This window comes from Melanerpes formicivorus, unplaced genomic scaffold (genome assembly GCF_026170545.1).
Source record: "Melanerpes formicivorus ecotype bairdi unplaced genomic scaffold, bMelFor1.0.p_v2 SCAF_18, whole genome shotgun sequence".
NCBI lineage: Eukaryota > Metazoa > Chordata > Aves > Piciformes > Picidae > Melanerpes > Melanerpes formicivorus.
In genome coordinates, this window is record NW_027142370.1 from 10,937,418 (window position 1) to 10,962,671 (window position 25,254).

Below are 25,254 nucleotides of genomic sequence, written 5' to 3' on the forward strand. Positions count from 1 at the left end.
TAGAAATAAAGTTTCCAGCTGGGACATAAATTTGCACTCTGAGGAAACAGCACTTAAGAGATTTCAAAAACCAGGCAGTTGACTTTTTGCTTGTGGTTTGGTTTTGTGGGGTCTTTTTTCCCTCTTAAACACACACATAAAACACTATTAAGGGGGAATATAGATAACCTGAACATAAGGATCCTTTAAAGACAGTGTGATGTCTCCAAAGTACCAAATCAGTCTCCAAAAGATTTCAACTGAGAAAAAAAATTACTTGAATGCTCTTCCTACTTAAGCCAAAGCTTCTATCTCCGATGGTTACCAAGACTGAAGCACTGTGAAAAGAAATCCAATAACAGATCCAAAATGATCCATCCTGTAAAAACAGAGCCACAATATGAAGAACTGAGAGTCATTTCTATTAGATTACAAATGATCTGAGTATTGCATCATAAGATGAGAAGATGTAATAAGCCAAGTTCAACTCAAACATCGACGCTAATTAGAAACAGGATCTCCCAAAAATAAACTGCAGCTTTACTGTGTCAGGCATCAGCCAACCGTAAGGAAGATCTGAAATGTAATAAAACTATATTCAAAGGACCTCAAAACCCTTAAACTAGCAGAAAGATGAAAAGTTCAGAAAACTGCCATGAAAGAAGAAAACACATTTAGTCATTTCATGGGTACGTCAGGCAGATGAGAGCAAAATGGAGTTTACGGTTAACGTAGCAAACAGGAACACTTTCCCAGGCATTTAGGAGCACTCTTTCAAGCCTCAGAAGAGAAGCAGTTACCACCACCATTTATTGCTCACCTTATTTTTCTCAGCAAAGTGTGAAAAGGTCTGAAGAGTTCAGACATATCTTCTGGTTTGTGGTCCAAGTTTAATGGTCCCTCGGAGTAGACAACAAGGCCACTGTAATTCAAACACATGCATGAACCCATGCAGAAAAGAACATTTCATTGCACAGGGAAACTACTAAATAAGGGGGCAGAAAGACAACTGGACATAAACATCAGAACTACACTCAAGTAACATATTGCTGGTTTATTTTTGCTTTCTTCACCCAGGAATTCAAGCAACAGGAAAATTATCCCCTTCCTCCTGTCTGCTTCCCCTTAAATATGAGAGAGAAAGCAATGGAAGCATAAAGGAAGAAGATAAATGGATTTCATTGCTGGGGCTGATCCATAAAAACACCAAAACCATAAGAACTGATTATAAATTAAGTTGAGGAAAGTCCACTGATGAGAGAGATAGCAAATGGCTTTTTCTTTCCTGTCTCAACAATTTCTAGGTAAGACAGTTGACTCCTGAACTCCTATTGTTTGACCTCTAAGACAAATATGACCTGGTATTAACATGTAGTGAAAAATGAAACACTTCTGCTGAGTCACATCACAGGTTTTGATAACAACACACTACTAAATCAACTCAGCACTTGTAGAATTTTCCCTGGATAGAAAAATTCATGATCCTGAAAGTCCCCATTGACTTCACTGTAGACATTTCAGTTCCTCCTGACCAAATCACCACCACCCAAAGCTGTTTGTGTGTCACAGATGAAACAAAATTCACCTTCTTCACTCTATCTGCTGCAGCAAACTATAACTGTGTCAGAGTGGATTCCACTCACACCAGGCACCACTCTGCTTAACACTCTTTAATCCTTTGCCCACTGCAAACTCAGCTACATTTCTCAGAGGCAAATGGATCACACATTCTCACACTCCAGATTCAAGGCAAGTTCTCACATTCCTGTTGTCTTTTGCTAATCAGATTATTGCTGCTATTATTTTCAGACTGACACTTACAGACAATATCCCATTTAACAGGAACAATGGGCCAGAGGGATTTCCTGAGGAGAAATGTATTAACACTCAGGATTTAAGGTTTATTTCCCTCAATTATAGTACTTATATTAGCTAACTTAAAAACGTTCACAATGGTAAAATATTAAAACCATGCTGGTTTTACTCCAAAGAAAACTGCTGTCCTATTAAAACACAAAGACTCATTAGGAAGAAAACCATCTGATGAGTTCAATACTGTGAAACCTGCATCAAGCAAAAACATTTAGCTGTCTCAAATGGTCAGTACAGGGCACAAATCTACACATAAGTCAAAGCTTTCCTCAAGAAAAGATTTAAGCCTAACTGAGAGGTCACAAATGCAATCTGGCATGACAGCTCCTTTGGAACCTAGAATCAATAAGAAAAAAAACTCACACAATTTCTGCTCAAAAGATTTCATTGTCCAAACTTGTATGCTTAGGTCAAAAATGAGTGACAAAAAATACCTGCTTTCCAAAAGTACTTACATCAGTGTGACGTTCCATAGACTGCCATTCTAAGCTGTGGGATTGCTTCCTGCAGGATGACTGATCATTGAATCATTGCATCATTTTGGTTGGAAAAGACCTTTAAGATCATTGACTCCAATCATTCCCTAACTCTGCCAAGTCTGGTGCTACATCATGTCCCTAAAGACCATTGCCACACATCTTTAAACTCCTTCCAGAATGGTGACTAAACTACTCCCCTGGAGAGCATGTTCCAGGGCTTGACAACCCTTTCAGTGAAAAAGTTTCTTCTGGTATCCAACCAAAATCTCCCCTGGTACATCTTGAGATGATTTCCTTTCATCTTGTCACTTGCTACTAGGGAGAAGGCACCAACCCCCACCTGGCTGCAACCTCCTTTCAGGTAGTTGGAGAGCGCAATGAGGTCTCCCCTCAGCTTCCTTTTCTCCAGACTAAGCAGCCCCAGTTCCCTCAGATGCTCCTCACCAGACCTGCTGTCCAGACCAGGACTTTGCTTCCCTTTTCTGGACATGTTCCAGTCCTTCTGTGTCTTTCCAGTAGTGAGGGGCCCAAATCTGAATGCAATCCTGAAGGTGTGACCTCATCAGTGCTTAGTACAGGGAGACAATCCCTTTCCTGGTCCTCTGGGTGACAGTGTTCCTGATCCAGGTCAATATGCTGATAGCTTTGTTGGCCACCTGGGCACATACTGGCTCATCTACAGCCAGTTGTCAACCCATACCTCCAGGTCTCTCTCTGCTGGGCAGTTTCCAGCCACTCTGCCCCAAGACTGGAGCATTCATAGCGTTGCTGTGGCCCAAGTGCAGGACACAGCACCTGACCTTGCTGAATCTCATACAATTGTCCTTGTCCTATTGGTCCAGTCTGTCCAGGTCCTTCTGCAGAGCCTTCCTATCCTCAAACAGATCAACACTCCCTCCAAACTTGCTGGCATCTGCAAACTTATTGAGGGTTCCTCTATTCCCTCATCCAAACAATTTTTAAGGATCTTAAAGAGAACCTGCCCCAAAACTGAGCTCTAGGGAAAACCACTTGTGACGAGCCACAAACTGAAGTTAAGTCCATTCCCTACCACTCTTTGGGCCTGGCCCTCCAGCCAGTTTCTCACCCAACCAAGTGGCCACCCTTCCAAGCCATGAGCAGCCAAAAATTCAGTGTTCCAAGTACCTGCTTCCTATATTTTGTTTCACCTTATCTTTCTTTTTTCTCTTGATTTGCATAAAACTGGAAGTGTTTAAAACAAAAACCAAAATACAATACTTTTTTTTTCCCCTTAGAAAAAAAGAGGAAGTAGAAGCAACTTAAGTAAAAGATTCAAAATCCTGACCAAAGGTTTTTAAATCTTCAGTAAATCTTTGTATGAGGTAGAACAGAGCAGCTATAAAAAATTTACTTACCATACAATGGCTAATCTTGGAATTGTAAACATTAAAGCTGGTTCATAGTCATCAATCATATCTTGAGTGAGGTATCCAAGCCTTAAAGCTCTAAGGGAAAAACCAAGATTATTTAGTAAGACATCAAAATCTTCAACACCACATTTCAACAGAAAAAGAAAGATGAAAAAATTGTAAAGCAAACCCTAACTGATAGTATTTGCACAACAGTAGAGTCCATCTAAAACACTTCACACTATCACTAAGGTTGGAAGAGACCTCGAGGATCATCAAGTCCAACCTGTCACCACAGACCTCATGACTAGACCATGGCACCAAGTGCCATGTCCAATCCCTTCTTGAACACCGCCAGGGACGGTGACTCCACCACCTCCCTGGGCAGCACTTTCCAATGACGAACAATTATCTTGGTGAAGAACTTTCTCCTCACCTCCAGCCTAAACTTCCCCTGGCACACCTTGAGACTGTGTCCTCTTGTTCTGGTGCTGGTTGCCTGGGAGAAGAGACCAACCCCTTCCTGGCTACAACGACCTTTCAGGTAGTTGTAGAGGGCAATGAGGTCACCCTTGAACCTCCTCTTCTCCAGGTTAAACAATCCCAGCTCCCTCAGCCTCTCCTCTGAGGGCTTGTGCTCAAGGCCTCTCCCCAGCCTTGTTGCCCTTCTCTGGACTCTGTCAAGTAGTGTCACTTATTGTGCTACTGACTGCTGTAGTCTCTGCTTTCAAAAATACACTAATAAAAGAAAAAAAAGGGGGAAAAAAATATAAGAAGTATCTTTAAACACTTAAAGCTTCCACAGCCATCCAAACCCAAAAGAGTTTCCATGCCATTTCCCCTTTTTATTTACTATTTCACATGAAGCTTCAGCTTACACATCCATAACTACACATACCAACAAGACTGCTATTGTTGGACTGTTGACTTTGGGGTGTTTTGTTTGTATGGCTGGGTTTTGTCTAGAAAACACACAGGATGAGTGCTTTTCAACTTTGTACTCGGATGCTTACTAGACCAGCACAATACCTGACGTTTTATGATGCTTCTGAAAGACTACAGTTACATTATTTCTGCAAAAGCTTCAATTCAAATTAAAAATTAAATAAGAATTAAAAAGAACATACAGCCATGAACATCCAGTACTTAACTCACATGCTTACCTCTCCACAGTTTCACAGAAAAGCACAATCACCTCTTGCTGCACATAATATTCCTTTGGAGACTTCACAGGCACCATGGCCGACACGTAACTGGAAAGGTGATCACAATGTGCTACTAGTTTTACATGCTTTGACAAATCCAGTGATAAAGCAAACCCAAACCTAGGACAAAAACACTCTTACAAACCTAACCTTCCCTCTACCATTTGGTATCTATTTAGACAGTGCTCCCTATGAAAATTGCACAGTGTAAGAACCTGCAAGCAGTGCAGCTGATTTCCTTATTGCTGATTGAGGCAGTGGAACTCAGTAGTAATTCTAAAACATAAGTACCCATCTAGCAATCACAACTCCACACTGCAGCACGGGGAGGTGGGTCCTAGAAGGATCTTTATTGTAGTATCCTGAAAACAGAATAATTCACTCTGTATTCCCTTAAGAAAAAGCTGACTGAAATGCACATTTTTATCTAGAAAGGTTTTACCTGAAATTACTTCACTGAAAATTCAGTCAACTAGCAGAGACAATTTGGGGGATTTAAAAGCTGGCCTTGTTCCTATTGGGAATTCAGTGCAAAAGCACTACCTCAGAACACCAGAAACTGGTAAAAATAAGTGGGTTTCTGTTCCTGAATGATTAGTCAGTCATTTGCAGACAGCAGGTAACAGAGAAAGGGGGAAAGCTGCTTGCAAAGCCACTGCAAAGGTAAAAGCTGCATGTGGAGCTGGTATGGCAGAGGCACTGTCAAGAACCAATTACTGATTGGCGTCTGAAGTCAGAACCACACTTAGAAATACATTTTTAGCCAATGTTTTCCATGAAAAATGTTTGGGGTTTCCTCAGTGTAACAGTACAGTGACATGCTTTTGGTTCAGAAGAAAAGTGCTCACCTGAGTGAAATAATACATGAGAATACAAACACTGCGGATGGGCAAACAGGAATGGGAGACAGGACAGTCTATGGATTATTCCCAAGAAAAACTTAAAACACTACCCAGCTCCAAGACACTTGTTCTGCTGAGGGCAGGAGTGGCTGTATTATGCTAGATCCATAGACAATCTTGGCCAAGTAACCTGTCTGTACCTATGCCCAGCATGACAAACATCCACCCTCTGAAGCACAGTGCAAGACTTGGTCAGCATGACTGACCTCTGATGCAATAAGCAGTCACTTCTCTCCCCCCAGAAGCAGTTAATTTTTGCTATAACCCCCCATGCCATTTTTCCATCACAAGTTTTTACATCAGCAAGTTCCTGTGGTTAATTATGGCACCTCCTCCATCAGATTTCAATTTGCCATCTTAAACTCACTGGGTGCATTTTGCTTCTATCTCCAAACACCCCCCAGACTGTTGGTTACCTTCTTTTTATTTTTATTATCTCTTATTTGTTGTCTCTCCTCCAACAAAGAAAACATTAAAGGAAGAGATTTATGGCTTCCTTTTGTGTCTTGGAAAACCTCTCTCAAACACCATATGCCAGTATGCAAATAGAAGATTATAGTTTAGTTGAAGAGAGCAAATGTTGATTGCTAAAAAGCTATTTAATTTTCTTTGCATTATTGCTACACTGGAAGGGGGGAAAAAAATATATAAAAATTGGAACAATACAGCAAATTACTGAAGAATTCAAATACCATGATATAAAAATTACACACTGGCTCCAGAAACAGCAAACAGAACAAACCAGTCAGCTTCCAAAACCAAACAAGCCACACAACAGCTGTTGTAGCTGAGCCAAGGCTCACAATGCATCTCCTTCAGAGCTTTTACCTCAGTTCAAATTCTGCAAAAAGGACATCAAAATGCTTCAGAGAATCTTTCATTTTTTCTGTGTAGAGGTTCAAATCCCTCAAGGCCTGGTCACGAATGATATTTCTAACCTCCTCCAGGCTTCGGGTCAGATCCTTGGCCAATGGCCTCATCGCCATACTCTCAATTTCACGATTCATAATAATTGAACCAGCAGCCAAACACTGTGAAAAAACAGGAGGAGAGGAGAAATTATTAATGCTCAGGAAGTTGTTTCTGTATCTGAAAAAGCAAATGATGTGGTATTTAATATGTGGAACAAGGGCGGTACTTAGCCCCCAACTTCATTGTAAATTAAACAAGTCAAGGACTTGAGATTGATGCTCCTTCATATAAAAGGTTAGGGAGCAGCTTGGTCTGGAAGACATGAGAATAAGGGGAGGTTGAAGTGCAAGAACCAGAGAGTGAACAGAAGTTGTTCAAAAGCTCTTCTCCCATTAGTTAGGCAGTAAGTATTGCTAGTATATATACTGTGTACACAAGGATTGTTCGCGTAAAAGGGATTTGACTCCAGCTAAAGGACCATTATTAAAATAATATAATCAAGAATATTAACCAGATGCTGATTCACAGAACAGATTTTAAGAGATGGTCATAATGACAGCATATAATGATATGAAATTAACCCAATCTTCTTTTAGCCCAACCATACCAAAACCAGAGCTAAAGAACCCCCTTCCACAGAACATCTGGATTAAGTCCTCAAGGAACTTTACTTTGCTCTGTACTTCTACCTACCATTCTCAGGAAAAAAAACCTCAAGACAAACTTTAAACTTCTGGGCTTATGCCACCAAAAAATTGGCCATTAACCCCAAATAAGAGAAAGATGAGAGACTTACTTCTGCTCCAAACCAAAGCTGTCCTGCGAGGTTGTCATGACGAATTTCCTCTGGAAACTTGACACAGAAGTCTCGGTTGGCCCGTTCATGTGGAATGCATTCATCCATGATTTGATTGATGATGTTCAAAACATTATCCTGAAGCAAAGTACAGGGCAGCATAAATACAGAAATCCACATTTTCTTTCTTACTTTTAATAGAATTTATTAACAAGACAACAACTAATTAAGACAGAACACATTTTAACTTGTAAAGTCATGATACACAGAGAGAACAAAGAGGAAACTATTGCATAGAGAAGAGCTGTAAACTTCACCTCTACTTTTCCTAGAGACTTTTTCCCAGTTTTCACTGCATTTTGACTACTTCAGTGGGATTTCTGATGAGGTGTCATATAAAAAGAACTCGTTGCCTCCAGCTATCTGTAAAGTATCAGTAACTAAACTAGAAGTAGAACAAATGAGACTTCTCCCACTTCCTCTCACAAACCCAATTACCTGCACTTCATTCTTCCCCAAAAGAGCACCCAGGAGACATGAGAAATTGAGCTCTATTGAGACCATTGAGGTTGAATAGAATTAAACTCCTCTTGGGAATCTAAAGCAGGTTTCCACACTTGAGTTCCCAGTGGACAGGCACACCTGCCTGTCGCCTCACCCCTGGCCGTCCAGGAGTATAAGGGCACGCTGCACAAATGAAGAGTGTGAACTGCTCAGATCCATGTCTGCACCAGGACATAAGATCAAAGACCTCTAACTAGTTCCTTGATATGCAGTAAATAATCTGTATTCATTTATTTAAAAGATAATTTCCACATATCCCTGCTGGGAGCTACACAGAATTTATTAACATAATAAAGGTAGGCTCAGAACAAGGAAAAGGCTGAGTGCTTTCACTAAAGCTGTTTTGTCTGCCTCATGCTTCTCCCACTGTTTACCCAATTCATGTTCTATTTAAAATATTCTTTTTCAAACAAATAAACCCAGATCTCTCTGCATAGAATTGTTTAACAGACAAAATTGCTCTAAGTCTACACATGAGTGTCTTATTTTCCTCTGCGTTTGAAAAACAATAGAAGAGAGGAACGCTGAAGAAACTGGCCCCTCCAGTGTGTTCCTCACTGAGAAAGACAAAACCAACTTTAGGTACCAAAAAAACACCCCCCCCCAAGGCTTCACACTTTCTGTAATTTAGGCTGTAACTGCTGTTGCCACAAAACAATCTTATCACCAGTTTTATAATCATAGCTGACTTCATCCAAAAGAAAAACAAAATTAACTAACTCCTGGCAATGTTTACTACAGATTGGTATCAGGTACTCTAAGTGTTAACAGTTAAAACATTTTTACACCAGTGTATTCCTTGAAAGCCTGACAGGAGGTGATACTTCAGTTGCTGAAAACAACCAACCAACCTCCAGTGCATTTAAAACACAATGGCACAGGGAACGGCCACAAAGACGATCCAAGGGCTGGAATACCTTTGGACAGGCTAAGGAAGCCAGGGTTGCTTCAGCCAAGAGAAGAGAAGGCTCTGAGGAGACCTCAGAGCTGCCATCCAATACCTGAAAGGATCCTACAAGAAGGCTGCAGAGGGACTTTTCATAAGGGTGTCTAGAGACAGGACAAGGGGGAATGGTTTGAAGCTGAGGGAGAGCAGGGTTAGACTGGTTCTTACGAAGTAGTCCTTCAATATGAGGGTGGTGGGACTCTGGAATAGACTGCTCAGGGAGGTTGTGGCTGCCTCCTCCCTGGGGGTGTTCAAAGCCACACTGGATGACGCCTTGAGCAGCTGAGTCTAGTTGACAGGTGCCCCTGACCATGGCAGGGAGGTTAAAGCAGATCACCTCTGAGACATCTTCCAACTTAAGCTATTCTATGATTAATACTCAACCATCTTCTCTAAAAAGAGTTCTGAAAGCCAAATGCTCCTCCATGGCATCACTACACAGACAGTGAGGAGCAAGTATGAGAACAGATAAGAGAACAAAGCCAGATTCATTGACATAACGTACTTTTAGAGATGCACCCCTCACTCTGCTGGCATAACAGTGCCAGGATCAGTGGGGCACCTAGATCCCTAGGAATACAAAGAGATGCCCCTTGTAGAAACTAAAAGAACAACCAACCTCACAGTATTCCCCAGTGTAACTTATGTGCAATTTAGAAGGAAGCTTTAGAGTGACACAAAGCAAACTAATAGCATGTTTCATATTTTCCTTCTTTCCATTTCTTAATTCCTGGTATTGTGTATGCTTCTCATCTTTATTTAACTAAAATACTTTGAAATCTACTCCCGAAGGATGAGTCCCCACTGCCCCCAAAGGGCTGAGCATCTTTGTCTGCCCACTCCAGTGGTGATACTGGAAGGTCAATGAAGAAGCAGTTGATGGAACTCATCCATTTAGCAGGCATAGAAAGTTTTCCACAGGTGAATTGTTTTTGCTGTTTCTAGGGATGCAATTTCCCAAGCGTTCTCACTTTTACAGGATTTATTTTATCCTGCTACAGAACAAAGCTCATTATCCATCACTTCTCTTCCAATGACACCCAGAGCAGAGTAGCCTAAAGAGAAAATCTGGAATACTTGCTCCTGTAATGATTTAAACTCTCAACTGCATTGGAACTGGAAGGATGCCAGCCAATTTAGACAGGCTGTCCAATGCATTGTAAGCAAATTAGTCTTTTCCTTAAAAGAGCTTCAAGAAACATTCAATTTAGTTAATTACAGCATTCTGCTTTGTAAGCTAAGAAGGGATGAGTTGGGGTACATGGTCGCATTGAGGTTTTGCTCTAATTTAAGCAACGGAAATCAATTGGTTGGAATTGAAGTAGTAAATCTTTCACTTGATCCATCTTTCCACATAAAAGCCTCTAGATTTTAATGTATCCTTTTGGTGGCTTTATCTGTTATCTTTTGGCCTCATTTGCATACCAGGATGATCCCCATTTTGTTTCAGGGGCTCTGTTTAGTGCTCTCCAGCAGCACAAAGGCAGCCACTGGTGAGATGCTGCTGTGGGATTTACTCCAAGTTCCTCATTTCCTGGAAAAGAGAGCTCAGTGCTTCACGTAACAGAGAGCACTTAAATGTTAGCTTGACAGGAAAGATAATGAGTGGTAGTGAGACAATGTGTGTAGTTAGCCACAGTAAAGGACAAAGAGTTGGGTTATTTTGGGCCCAACAATAATTGGCCACATACTCAATAATCAGAGCATAAAGCTAACAGCAACTGCTGCATCAGCTTCCAGAAGAGGTACAAAAAGAAAAACCAGTAATTTCATCTTATTTATGCTCTACAACATGTTTAGATCAACAAAAGACAGACTTATCTACCCTTTTGTACACACACTTGATAAACATCTATGCTGTTCGTCCATGCTACTAAGTTCAACATGACCTTCCTGAGGTCTTTTGCAAGATTTCTTCAGAGGAAGGAATTCTCTGATGTTCATTGCCTCTTTAGGGGCCATCTTTTGAATTATCAGTAAAGTCTAACCAGGGTAATGGCCTGTGAGAATATCACCATAGACTTAAGAGCTGGCATTTCAGCCTCTTGGTTTAAATACACCCTTCACAAATTCTGTTTTCCTGGTTTGGTGTTGTTACTTCAACATCGCATTCACAACAAATGTGCAGCTCATGACCACAAACCCAAACTGAAAGGAAGATATTCTTGTCATTAAAGCAGCCAGCTAATATAAGGTTTCTATGAGTTACTCTGATGAAGAGAAGAAACTAATCAATAAGGTGAGGTACTCTAAGTAACAGGATTTCAAAGGACACCCAAAGGTGCAGGCAGGATCTTCACAGATGACTGTTTCAGCCATAAGAGATCTAAGTCTCTCTCTCCACACAAGTTCCACCTCTGCCTTCAGGCCATCCTGCAAGATCAGTTTTTGCCTTCTCTTTTGCCTGACCACCCCTAGATGCTTTGCTTCCTAAAAGTAACTTAGGATTTTCCTACACGTGAATTTTGGGCAGTAACTCCTAGTTTAACCAAGCCCATTATAGATCAGCACCCAAATTCATCACAAACTTAGGCAACTTGGATCTCCATCAATTCCAGTGCTGTGTTATTGCCCCAGCCCAGCAATGGTTACTGCGTTTTGTGTTGAACTGCGATGTCAAAGCTTCTCTTCCTGAACTGCCTTTGCTGGTGCAGCCTCACAAGAGCCCCAAACACTCCAAACATCAGACTTACTAATGGAAATGTGGATCTGACCCCTTACTTATATTGAAAATATCCTATGCATACATGGAATGATTACACCTCTCCAAGGGGGGTGATCGGTACCTATGAAGCGGTGAACAGTGGCACACCAGTTCTCTAAGACAGGTCACAGAGCTTTGAGAACAGCTTCCAATAAAAATGGTTCTTCCAATAGAGATACTGCATGTAAGTATTGCCTAAAATGACATCTTTTACTAAGCCAGTGTGAGCTCTTTTGACAAATGACATTTCAATTCAACTTACATCTGTTCTGAGCATCTCTGCTAACACGAAGGCCTAATCATGGAATTAATTTCCCTCTTTTCTTACTACCCACCCAAATATAGCTCTCAGTAAATACAAGAGGAATCCCTATTTACAGAAGGGCTATTAATAACTAAGATCAACTTGAGAGACTGAAGCACAGCATCATCATGGAGCATTATCCTCTCTGCAGGGAAAAAAAATGGTATTTTCAGATCTCAAAAACCTAAGTGTTCCTGGTGCTACCATCAGAAATAAATCTGCTTTACTCCTCCACACTGAAAATCCATTAACTATTATTAGACTGAAATGAAGTACACCCAAACTTGTACAGGGCTTTTGAGTCAAGCCTCCCTTTATCAGTAAAAAAAAAATAACTTCAGAACTTTGTCGACAGTGAAACAAAATATTGTTAGGTAAATAGCATAGGTACAGGCACACTCTTAGAGCAATGCACACACACACTTAAGCCTGTTTTCAAAATGCCTCTAAAATGTTTGTCTTCTCACCTCAGACATTTGGAAACAATCCAGTAAGCAACCTGCTGCACTACCTTTTCACAGTTTCATAGCAACAGAAGAGTAAGAGATATTTGCTTTGAACACAGGTGTCTGTTGCCATAAACACAACACGGGCTTTCTCCTCCTCAAGTCCCAGGCAACTGCCTTCCTACCGTGGCACAGTGATCCCCAAACTGCCCTAAAATGCACTGCAAGATTCCACAAGCACAACCCAAAAAAACCCAACCAAAATCCAGCCTGGCACCACCTTCCCTGTAACAGCTCCAAAGTTGCACCACAGCTGAGGCCAGGGGAAGAAGGCAGGCAACATAATCCTGACTTGCTGCCACCTTTGCTTTGCCTTCCTCTGCTGCTGAGCAAAAGCATTCCGCATCCTCAACACTCAGTGCTGGATTGGCAAGGAGCCAGCTTTCCTCTCCATGGTTCTCTGCTGCAAATTAATTCCCTGACCTGCAGTGCACAGCATTTCCAATCCACTCTGCTCACAGCCTTAGATAACAGGCAGTTCCTTCAAATGACCTATTTGATCCATACAAGCAAGTGGAAACTCACGAAAATGCATGTTAACGTGGGGAACTACAAATGAAGGCTGCAGTAGTACACAATGTTCCCATCTTGTTTTCAAAGAAAAGAAAACATCTCTTACAATATTAATCACTCTCTACATAAGATCAAATATGAACCTAAAACACAGAAAGGAAATAAAATTCTTGGTAGCTGATTGAGTTTTACTGATGGCCCCACTCACAGTCAAGTGGTTTTATGTTCTTCCAGCCATCGTGCTGACCATTCTACAGTGAAAAATAATACAAGGGACCAAAAGTCTTCCAACTATGAAGAAGTTAAGACAAGATTTTAAAAGGCAATTATTTCATTTACTAATTGAAAATGTTTATGGCTGTCCATTTGTTCTCTGTTTAGCTGTATCATTCCACTGATTGCTTGCCATGTCTTGGGGAGAGGGGGAAAAGGTAAATTTAAAATGTGCATTCATAGCCTGAGTCCAACAGAAGAAAATCAACTCTTGAGATACTTACAGGCTGCTTAGTGCATTTAGCACATGTACAACTATAATCAAGTTCCTTTTCTTCATTCACATCTGAAGTGATAGGCTGAGGTCAGCAGTAGGAGGTTCAACACGGCCAAGTGCTGCACTTGACTCACAACCACCCCATGAATGCTCCAAGCTTGGGGCAGAGTGGCTGGAAATTGCCTGGTAGTGTTGGTCAGCAACTGATGAAAGATGAGCCAATGTAGGCCCAGTTGGCCAAGAAGGCTACCAGCATCCTGACATGGATCAGGAATGGTGTGACCAGCAGGGTCAGGGAAGAGATTGTCCCACTGTGCTCAGCACTGAAGAGGAGGAGGCTGAAGGGAGACCTTGCTCTCTACAACTCCCTTAAAGGAGGCTGGAGTAAGTAACAAGACAAGGAAACCCCAGGGGAGATTTGGGTTGAACATTAGGAAAACCTTCTTCACTGAAAGGGTTGTCAAGCCCTTGAACAGGCTGCCCAGAGCAGTGGGGGAGACACCATCCCTGGAGAGATTTAAAAGCCCTGGAGATGTGGTGCTGAGGGGCATGGTTTAGTGATGACCTGGCAGTGCTGAGTTAATGGTAGGACTTGATAATTCTTAAAGGTCTCTTCCTATCAAAACAATTCTGTGGTTCTATGACAAGTACAGTAAAAACATAGGAAAGGGTTGACAAGCCTGTGTGTTTTCAAAAGAAACATTAGAAGCTTTCCCTCACACATACCCAAGCAGCAAACAAGTACTTGATGTCAGCTGTTTGAAGATGTCAGGTAGCACAGAGAAGGCATCTGTTGGATGTAACTCACACAAGTCATCATTACTGGGAGTAATGAAATGACAAATGTTGTAATCAATTATAAAACAAGTGAACTGGAGATTAAACTCCATAGGGGAGAAAAAAGAGGAAGACAACTTACAAGCTCTATTATCACAGACAAACAGTTCAGCAGAAATGTGCATTGTCAGGATTAATCTTCAAGCCCAGACATCACTTTAAAAATGCTTTTCCTCTCAGTTTCACCCTCTTTGCTACACTGGCACTGTCACCACTTCAATTAAATTGGAAGAGATTGTATAAAAGAGAGAATAAGTTTCTTAGAAGAAGGCTGGGCTCACTTTCACATCAGCCAGCTGCCCTTCTGGCCTGAATTCCTGGCTTTCCTACATCTGCATTAGATCTCTTAAAAAGAAATCTTATGGGAATTTCTCTAGAGCCCACCAGCTCTGGCATGTTATAGAAACAGCCTCACAAACATGCACAATTCAGGACATGAGCATGATCCTCTCCTCACCACCAAGCAATGAGTAATGCCCAAGTGTTCCAATACAATGGAACAGGCTGAAGAGGACCTGCTTTTGGTTCCTACTTCTTCCCTCAACTTAAAACCCAATACCTTTGTCTACAACAGTTTCTAAACTTCAGGAACATGAAGGCTTCATCCAGTCAGCTTCTCCCCACAATCTCAATACTTACCCTGCTGTCTCCATCAGCTGACCTCAACCAGCAGAACTAATACAAGAGCTGCAAATTAAACAGGATGGAATGACTTGGCCATCACTTCAGCTAAAAGTACTCCTGGCTTGGTCCACATCTTTTAACCTTTAAATCAATTAACCAAGTAACATCAAAGAACAGATTCTAGCCAACTTCTAACAAATTATTAGGTGTCAGAATCCAACAGGGTGTTTCTTACAGCTTTAGTCTAACTTGAAGGATATCTGTTTCTGCTTAATTCTACAAGAAAAATGTTTTTATGGACAGATGCAATCAAACATGAAAACTTTGCACCTCTGAACCACCTCCTTGTTCACAGTGGCTATGAGGCATGCTCCCAGTTTGCTCTAGTCAAGAACGTTAATGAATACAATCAGTATTTCTCAGGTAAGCCCCTGTCAATCCACTATGACATGGCATTGTCCTAGGAGTTATTCAACAGCTCTTCACAGATCTGTTCTTCATCAAGGGATGCTAATTAATGTGACTTGGCTCTCAGCACAGATAAAGAACTGAAGAAAAAGGTGTATTTTTCCCCCTAGAAAACCCTTATTCTTATAAACTTAAACTTACCAGATAATAGAGTCCTTCAGCTGAGTTTTTTTTACATCTGAAATCAAAAGCCACTTTACATCAAAGACTGACAAAAGGCCCAAGGCCATTCTGCAGTGCAAGCATTAGGCAGCGAGGCCAGCTTCAGAAATCAGCCACTTATCTCACCTTCTCCAGGCTGCCACACCACCACTCTCAGCTTACTTGCACAGGGCATATGTGAATGGTTTCAGAGCACTGATCCATGGTGACCTGGGTCATTCTGCTGCTGAAGTTAACAGAACAACTCTGCAAGTAAGTGCATCAATACAGCTGAAGATGTGGGTTCCCAGAGGTCTCAAGCTGACCATAGCTTATTTGAACTGGCTGTGGATAAGGATCATAGAATCACTTAGGCTGGAAACTACCTTTAAGATTGCATCCAACCATTAACCTAACTCTACCAAGTCTGCTGCTAAACAATGACCCTAAGCATTATGTCTATACATCTTTTAAACCCCTCCTGGGATAGTGACTCAACTACTTCCCTGGAGAGCCTCTTCCAGGTCTTAACAGCCCTTCCAGTAAAGAATTTTTTCCTAATCAAACCTAAACTTCCCCTGGTACAACTTGAGGCTGTTTCCTCTCATCCTGTCATTAGAGGGAAGAGATCAACATGTACCTGGATCCAAGCTCCTTTCAGGGAGTTGTAGAGAGCAAGGAGGTCTCTTTTCAGCCTCCTCCTCTCCTGGCTGAACAACTCCAGTTCCCTTACCTGCTCCTTACCAGAAGCTGCTCTCCAGACCCTTTACTAGCTTCATAACCCACATCTGGACCTGCTCTTGCAGTGCAGAGCCCAACACTGAACCAAGTATTCCAAGTGTGGCCTCACCAGTGCTGAGCACAACACAGCAACCTTGAGAACTGAAAATGTATTCTCTTGGCAAACCCAAGGACACAGATCTTGTACACTACATACTTGAAATTAAACCCTGACCCATATAAAAAGCTTGCTCTGCAGGGGGAAGAACTGTGTACCTGGGGTAATCCTGCTGCTGTTCATCTCAACACTACTCTTGAAAGTGCTGGAAAAAAATAACACTGCTCTGTAAAAAATGGGCATCCAGCAGGAGAGAGAAGATGACACAAGCAAAAGGTAAGCATTCTTAAATTGACACAGCACACTTCCTGCATAATTAATTTCACACAAGCATTTCCCAAAGCCTTTAAAATGAGAAGTTTTCATGTGTGCAAGCAGTGCTAAAGCATGCACTTGTGAAGCCTCCCATCCAACGCCTGCTCTCCAACATCAAACTGCTTATCACAAGCTGTTTTCATATCCACCATTTCAACACTCTTTGAAGCAAGACTAACTTGCTAATACATGATGTACTTCTGAAAATGATTAATTTTTTTCAGCTGACTGTCTTAAAGCCTTCATTTCTTCCACCAAGAATGTTGTGTTGCAAAGAGCCAATACAAAGCCTTCCCAAAGAAGAAAAGTTTGAGGCAATTGTTGGATCTTTACAACCCTAAAGGAACTTGGGAGTTATGACTGAACTATTAAGTTTCTCTCAGTTACACTGACTGAACAAGCTATCCTAGTGTATAACAGCCTATCTTCCTCCTACCACCTTGAACTCATGACATGCAATTAGTAGTTTAGTTAAATTCTACACTAATGTCGAGGGTTAGAGAGAAAGGCCCAGCCTTCTCCCCCCCCAGTGCCACAGTACTGTCCTTTTCTTAAAGACACAGCCTCAAACAGTCACAACTAACAACCACAACAGGGCAGTCTGACATTTATAACATTGATTTTGTAATCCCTACTTCTAATATAGAATGGAATTAACCAGGTTGGAAAAGAGATCAAGTCCAACCTATCACCCAACACCATCTGATCAATTAAACCATGGCACCAAGCACTCCATGTAGTCTCTTCCTAAACATCTCCAGGGATGGTGACTCCACCACCTCCCTGGGCAGCACATTCCAATGGCCAGTCTCTCTTTCTATGAAGAACTTCTAACATCCAGCCTAAACCTCCCCTGGTGCAGCTTGAGACTGTGTCCTCTTGTTCTGCTGCTGGTTGCCTGGGAGAAGAGACCAACCCCCACCTGTCTACAACCACCCTTCAGGTATATGTAGAAGTACCTGTTGCATTCCAGGCATAACATGGAGATCAGCAGCTAAAGGCTTTTGTTTAATAAAAACTTATTTATGACAACCTGATGCCTGAGAAAACCAAGATGCTCAAGATTCCACAAAATATTCTTCCTAATAATCCATTATTCATATCTGAATAAGATGTACACACAGAGTTCTGGCATTGCTGTTATATCCCTTGAAAATAGATGAAATAATTTACCACTTATGAATTATTTCATATAGAAAAAGCCAGCTTTTATTTTAACTTCCAAGTATGTTAAGGTCACAAGGAAAATTAAATTCCACTGCTAAAAAACTGTCTTAAAAAACCAACAATAATTTGTCTTCTTGTCTGTCTTATCATCCTTCTCCAGCATTAAAGCAAAATGAAAGGGTTTTTTTTCTTAGGAGATTAAGTGAAAAAGCTTCTAACAGTAGAAAACACTTAATCCCCAAGCACAGAAACTTCACCAAATAACTAATTTGCTCCTCTTGTTAATCTTGCTAACATGGTCCTACCACGTGCATATGGAAGAAAGAAGGCAAACTGCAGCATGTTTAAGTCATGAGAATACATAAACAATTCAGTGGATGATAGCAGAATTTATCCTCCTTCACAACTCGAGTTTAAAAGAAGAAATCCAGCTGAACTGGCAGCAATACTCTGATGGCACTGCTGAAGAATGTGGAAGAACTATAGAGCCCCTGATTGTCACACATGTCACATTACATTAATTCCTACAGAACTGGATCTAGTATAGTCCCATACTTCACAAACGCTGAGGAAACATGACCTGGCTCCACTGTCCTCATTTAGCCTTCCAGTGCTCTAGGAGTGACACCAGCATGTCTCAGGGTTCACAATGCCAATGTTCAATCAAGATATCAACAAGTCATGTTTTCTTAATATCAAAGAAATATGATCTAGGGCTGACAACCATGCATTAAGAAATGAGGCATCATTTTATATTACAAAGAGGAAGTTAGAACACTTTGTAATCAAAGAAATTAGAAGCCTTCTATAGTCAGGTTCTCTTTCACAAGGAATAGACTGCAGTTTTTGGTTTGAACAAAACTTGTGACATCTGGACCTCAAAAAAGAAGAGAACACTCTAACTGAACTACAGATAAAATACTGTTCTTTCTCTCCTCTCCTCACCTTGTGTTTTCAATGGATGGTTAAGACTCAGTGGTTTCCCATGCAGTGACTGTGGTCATTGTGAGCAGATGATGCAGTACAACCCAAAATCACAGTCACAGTTTTTCTGGAGTGTGACTGGGAGAGCAAGTACCAAAGCATACCACAAGAGTAGTTTCTACCTCTAAAAGTTTGAATTTTATGATTGAAAATATCTGGTTAGAACCCAATAAATTCAGACAGCAAAAGTTGCATTTTCTCAACTCCTTTTCAATTTCTTAACTGCTTTTCTTAGTAAGGGCCACAAATAAGTCACAAAACCACCCAAGCTAGAAAGATAGATGTAGGTGAGCTGGGTTTTGCAGTTTCTGCTTCTTCATCCTCCAAGTCTCACTCAAAGTACAACCAGAACCTCAGCAAACAGACTATTTCTTTTAGGTGAACTATACAACAGGAACTTAGAGACAAAGTCATACTTTGGAAATAATTTCTAGATAACCCCCCTCTTTTACTTGGTTCCTCAGCAGTTCCTCTTATCATCCAGACTATTTGCATGAAGTAGATAATATTCTTTCCAGAAAAGCCAGCAGCTGTCTCCACATTATTCACTTACTAATGAAAAGCTACCACATTCAGGAGGTACAAAAGCTGCATAGCTACAAGAGACATGGCTGCATTATATTGCCTGAAAGGCTGAAATGTTTCTCATTTTAGTAAGCTCTGTATGCTTATTGTATGTAAAAGAAATAAAGTCCTTAATGCATGCTCTTATTTAAGGGAAGGCAGCAACACTTTTCAATGAGATGTAGAAGATTTACTTCATGGATGGCATTTACAAAGACATACCCTGCAAACTAAGGAAAGGCACACACCTATCTAACAAAGGGTTATTTTAAAGGGATTGGACAGTGAAAGTTAATTAATACAATAAGTAAGCATGTGATACATGACATGGACACAAACCCACCCACAAAACCATGAAGGTGCCACTTGGATTACCTGACAAGAGCGAAATTGGTTGACTAGCAGCGTGCATCTCTGGGGGTCTTTCCTTCCATCCAAACTGTCCAGTTCAGCTGCTACTTGATTTAGTTCCTCATCAGCATAATAGAACTGGGCAAGGAGCTGTGGGTCTGTTCTCTGGATTGAAGACAAGAGATAGACACAATCTTACGTTGGCAAATAAAACCCCACTTCAGCTTTCTTTGCAATATAAAAGGCAGATGAGTGCAGCAGCATGGAAAAGAATGCTCTTGACACACTTCAACAGACTCAGTTGGTTTTTTTTCCACCTTTAAGTAAAAAAACCCTCTGATAAACTCAGGGCATTACTCAGCTATCATCATCTTCAAACCCACCCCAGCATTCTCACTACTCGTGGCAAAATTATTTGGTGGAGCAAACAACTGGATCACAAGTTTTGTTTAATAAACAGAAGCACATTTCAGTCTTAAACAAACCCAGAGAGTTGTTTTCCAAATTACAACACACACACCCCCCAAATTAGGTGTTCAAGCAGCATGTAGACCTGGTGCTTAGGGACATGGTTTAGAGTTGACTCTTCAGTGCTGGGTCAAAGGTTGGACTGGATGACCTCAAAGGTCTCTTCCAACCAGATATATCCTGTGAAATCTATCCAGCAACGTGGGCATTTCTCAAGCACTGTGGTACCCCCTACAACATGATGCACAGTGCTGTGTGGTCAGAATACTCACCTTGAGGATCACAAAGGTCAAGTCACAGAAGGGAAAGACTCTGAATCTATCAAATTGATTACTGGGGCCAAAAAGATGCAAAGATTTCAGAGCAAGCAATCAGACTAAATGAGGCATTACAGAGAGAAAACCATAGCACAAGTCTTCCAAGTGGTGAAGAATAGAATTATCACAATGGATTTTTTTTCCCCCCCACATAAACACAAACCAGCAACTATAATAGAAAGAAAAGGGGGAAAAAGGAATGCATCATCCAAAATGTTGAGAAGCAAGTTTAAACCATAAAGGGATTTGTTGTGTTGGGGGTTTTGGTTTGTGGTTCTGTTTGCTCAGGTTTTGGGGGGTTATTTGGTGTTTATGTATATATATAAACAACTGGAAATTAACAACTGAAAAATGTACCAGATCAGTGAGAGATTCTTATCAGAAGGTAAGAATTTCAACTGTTAGAAGAGAAAGGAGAGACAAGGGGGAGGAGGGAGGAAACAGCTTTTTGCAGGTGCCAGCAACTTGGTAAAAGATTCATGGGCTCAGCCAGGCACAACTTCCTATTATTCTTAAGGAGGACACAGTGTAACAGCCAAGATAGGCAGGAGATGTGTATAAAGCAAAAATAGTTGGGTTTAATCAAAGCATAAGAAACATTAAGACTGTACAAACTGCAGGCTGGGAATGAGTTGTTAACCAGATGAAAGAAAAAACTCCTGACACAACAGAAAACAAATAGCTGCAAAGTATCTGAAAATGATTCCCAATGCAATGAAGAGTGAAACACAAAAGAGCCTTTTACAAGGACCAGGTTATGCATAGAACCAGTAAAAATGAGAACTTAGTTGCATGGATCTAACTTACAGAAGGTTCAGATATTGAGGAGGAGAAAAATAGATAGGAAAGAACTTCCAAACAAAGGAAACTATTGGGTAAAAAAAACATTTATGTGAGCTAGCAAAAAGAATTCAAGACTAGCAAATAATAGAAACTACCAAATTGCAACACATTTTAAATGACAACTAATGAAGTACAAGGTAACTACATCAGAACAAAACATGTACCAGCAGAAAGAGGAATAACAGCAAAGAAACAAGCCAACAGCAAACCAGAAGATGATGATCACTTGAGAAGACACCACCAAATGCAACAAATGGCACAGGACATAAAACACTGCAGGTACAATGAGGAATTGTATGTTGTGAACCATCACATTTTCTATGACAAAATAATGACAGCAGTGGAAAAGAATAAGACAAAGCTCTTAAGGGACAGGCATAGAGATGCAGTGGGATCAGAAACGCTGCCGTTACCAAACCACAGGTTTAAGCCACTAATAGAGGTGATCATGGTTGGGCCCTGTCTTAGAAGTCCTCTCCAGCCTAAACAAAGCCTAGGTGCTTTGGAGCGGTGAACCCCATCCTTCACACACCCAGTCCTGAAGACTGAGCTGTCTGTAATCACACAGAAAGATTAATAGCAACCTTCCCCCAGCAGCAACACAGCTTCTGAAGTGGTGAGAGCACAACAAATGCCAACAAGAGAGACATTTGTTTTTTAATAGGAAGCAAAAGTAAAGTTCAACAGAAGGCACAACACATAGCTAAACTCCCTATTTTAATCCACACAAGCCACACATCCTGCAGAAGAATTCTTTCAGGCTTCCACAGCACAACAGCATTAAAACCTGCACAGCCTTTCAGTCCCTGAAAGGGAACAACATGGCACAAAAACAGCTTTTGAAGAGAGCAGTGTACAGCCTGCACACTTGACAGGATCAAGGAGTTAACTGCTGCACATATTTTGTTGCCCTAAGACTTAAGGAGAAAGATTTAGTCTTATAAGTGATGCTAAATATACCCTCAGTTTTCGGTACTGAATTGGTTCTCAGTCAGCAATTTAATGACACAGCCACGATCCTCCCTGAAAACAGAGGCACACACCCCTGTTCCTACAGCTTTTATTTGTGTATTAATAGAGTGAATCCACTCACTGCTGTGAGCTGCCACACTGCCCAGCACCTTCCTGCATCACCACTTCACACCACCCAATTTCTGAGGCAAGTCAGAAATGAAGCATCTTTCCAGGCAGTTGCCATGTAAGTAATGAAGGTTAGGGGTTCTTTTTCTTCTCTAAAAAAGCACTTTCCACAAAACCAGAGAGCATTTCCAGGAACAAGCTTCTTTCTCTTAATTCTCTCACTGTTGTCTTTAATAAAAGTCTCAGTGTAAGATGTCAAGCATTTACAGTCTTGAATAATGCCCTCAGTCTAGCCTTGATATAAAGCTGCCCGGGGAGAAGGATAAAGCTCATGATATATGGTCAGGGAACCAAACAAAAATCAAAGTCACCATAGTTATCTAGAGAGCCTACAACTGAACTAGGAGATTTAATTTTGTTTAGGTCTAAATTTCTGTATTCATTAAGTAAGGCTCAGTAAAGCATCTGTCAACATTTTCCCTACCCAATTATTTTTATTCCAACTTCACATTTTCCTTCAGTATTTATCTACATTCATTAAAACTTTCTAGACAAAGCTGTTAGCCAAAGACACAGAAGTTTGTGTGAAGCAGCAAAGCAGGCTGCCCAGAAAAGGTTGTGGAGGCTCCTCTGGAGTGATTCCAAACCCGTGTGGATGAGATCCCAGGCAACCTGCTCTGCATGACCCTGCTTCAAGAGAGGCCTTGGACTAGATGATCCCCAGAGGTCCCTTCCAACCCCCACCACGCTGGGATGCCGTGAACTGTGGCAAAGCTTGATTGCTGATTTACAAGCATCTAAATTGCACTGCAGAAGCAAAATAAGGCAATTTATTAAGACTGGTCTCAAGCACAACAAGTAAGGCTGAGATACTTAGCTCCCATGTGGCTGATCTTTTAAATTGGGCGAACAAAAGTTTTAATTGAGTTCCCCCTAGTGTGCTATGTTTGGTGGGGATTAGTAGCGTGTTCTTTGATTCATTGTGTCAATCATCTGTGGTCACAGGCAAGACAAACCTGCATGAACCTCTAAATCCCTTAGCAGGGGGTCATTGAAAGCAAGTAACTACAGCTTTCCAAATTCAATTTGTTCCAATTGGTAGCAGAAGCTAAGAAATAGGAGCATGCTCAATGCTGATTTTTACTTTGTTTATGCAAAACACTTAAAATAACTCCATCCACATTACTTAGAATTATTTATCATTCTAGGCTCCCAAGTGTTAAAGCAGGTTCAGAGGTGACCAGAAAGATGATGAGAGAGCTGGAGCAGCTCTGCTATGGAAACAGGCTGAGAGAATTGGGGTTGCTCAGCCTGGAGAAGGGAAAACAGCAGGGAGACCGTAGAGCAGCCTCACAGGATTTGAAGGATGCTACAGGAGAGTTGGAGAGGGACTTTTCACAAAGACATGTAGTGACAGGATGAGGGCTAACGGCTTCAATCTGGAAGAAGCTGGATTGAGATGAGACATGAAGAAGTTCTTCCCCAGGAGGGTGGTGAGACACTCATACAGGTTGCCCAGAGTAGTTGTGGAGGCTTCAAGCCTGGTGGCATTCAAAGGCAGCTTGGATGGGACCTTGAGCAAGGTGATCTGGGTAGGAGATGTCCCTGCTCACGCCAGGAGTTAGAACTAAACTTGAAACTCCCTTCCAACCCAAACCAGCCTGGGATTCCATGATTGGTAATTGATCATGAGGATAGGTAAAAAACGCAAGCACTGTGAGAAAAGCTACAGCTTGGTTAAAGCTTTGCCAGCTCTATCTACAGAATATCATTACACAAGCGAGGAAGACAGGTGAACAGCTCGATAGCACAACAGAAAGGCTAACAGCACCTTAAGCAAAAACAAATACTTAGAAAAATAAAAATCAGTGAGATAATGATGCATGGGCCAACAAAAAAACTGGTGAATAAGTTAGTGCAGTACTAGCACAGTCACTCCAAACACATTTTAGTGCTTTGCTTCCCTTACAGAAGAGTATAAAAGCAGTCCTCCCCAAAAAGGACAATCTAATAGTGGTTACAGGCAACTGGAGTTGCCAATATTTGAGACTGCCACGCAGTCAGTTTTCACTCCTGATGGACTAAGCCACTGCAGAGAGTTTCTATTTTTGAGCGTTCATAACACTAATCTAGAAAAGCATGTGCTCAAATCCATATTCCATGGGGGAAGCACATCAGCATGTGCTGAACACCTATTACTTGGGCTTTCAGCCACATTCTCTGATGAAGAAGAGTGCCCTGCAGCTGAGTCATTTCTAGGGGAAAGAGGGACAGATTTCAGGAAGAGAAAAAGAGGTTTTGCGGTGGAGAAATCAACACGTTAAGCAGGCCTGAAAAGTGATGGAGCAGCCACTTCTTCCATGAGAAGAGCAGGTCATCCACAATGCTACCTCTGTGCCCACCCTCTGGCAGGCTATTTTTAAACAATCTTCTCCAAATGGAGTCTGTTTTGCCCATGATGGTAACTGGCAAGTGATCTCTCTCTCTTTATCTTGACCCACAAGCTTTTTCGTCCTGTTTTCTCCCTCTGGCTTGCTGAGCAGTGAGTGCAGCCAAGTGGGCACTAGCAGCTAATAAAGGTCCACCAACCCCACTGAACTTTTACCAGAAGCCTCTTCCTGCAGCTAATATCTCCAAGTTTGACCACAAGATAATCACATTTCATCCATCCTCAGCTGCTGCAAGAACATCAAGTTTAAAGAACAACTATTTACT

General features: G+C 41.3%; 1 protein-coding gene across 4 annotated transcripts in view; it reads right to left on the reverse strand.

Moving 5' to 3' along the window:
- Positions 1 to 25,254, reverse strand: part of ZFYVE28 (zinc finger FYVE-type containing 28) — a 135,970-nt gene that overhangs the window by 54,966 nt on the left and 55,750 nt on the right. For all 4 annotated transcript variants that reach the window (XM_068149599.1, XM_068149598.1, XM_068149596.1 and 1 more), the window contains exons 2-7: positions 19,856 to 19,996; positions 7,516 to 7,653; positions 6,636 to 6,838; positions 4,864 to 4,953; positions 3,707 to 3,796; positions 800 to 901 (exon numbers count right to left, since the gene is read on the reverse strand). In XM_068149599.1, the coding sequence (XP_068005700.1) occupies positions 800 to 901; positions 3,707 to 3,796; positions 4,864 to 4,953; positions 6,636 to 6,838; positions 7,516 to 7,653; positions 19,856 to 19,996 (764 nt within the window). The remainder of the gene's footprint in view (positions 1 to 799; positions 902 to 3,706; positions 3,797 to 4,863; positions 4,954 to 6,635; positions 6,839 to 7,515; positions 7,654 to 19,855; positions 19,997 to 25,254) is intronic.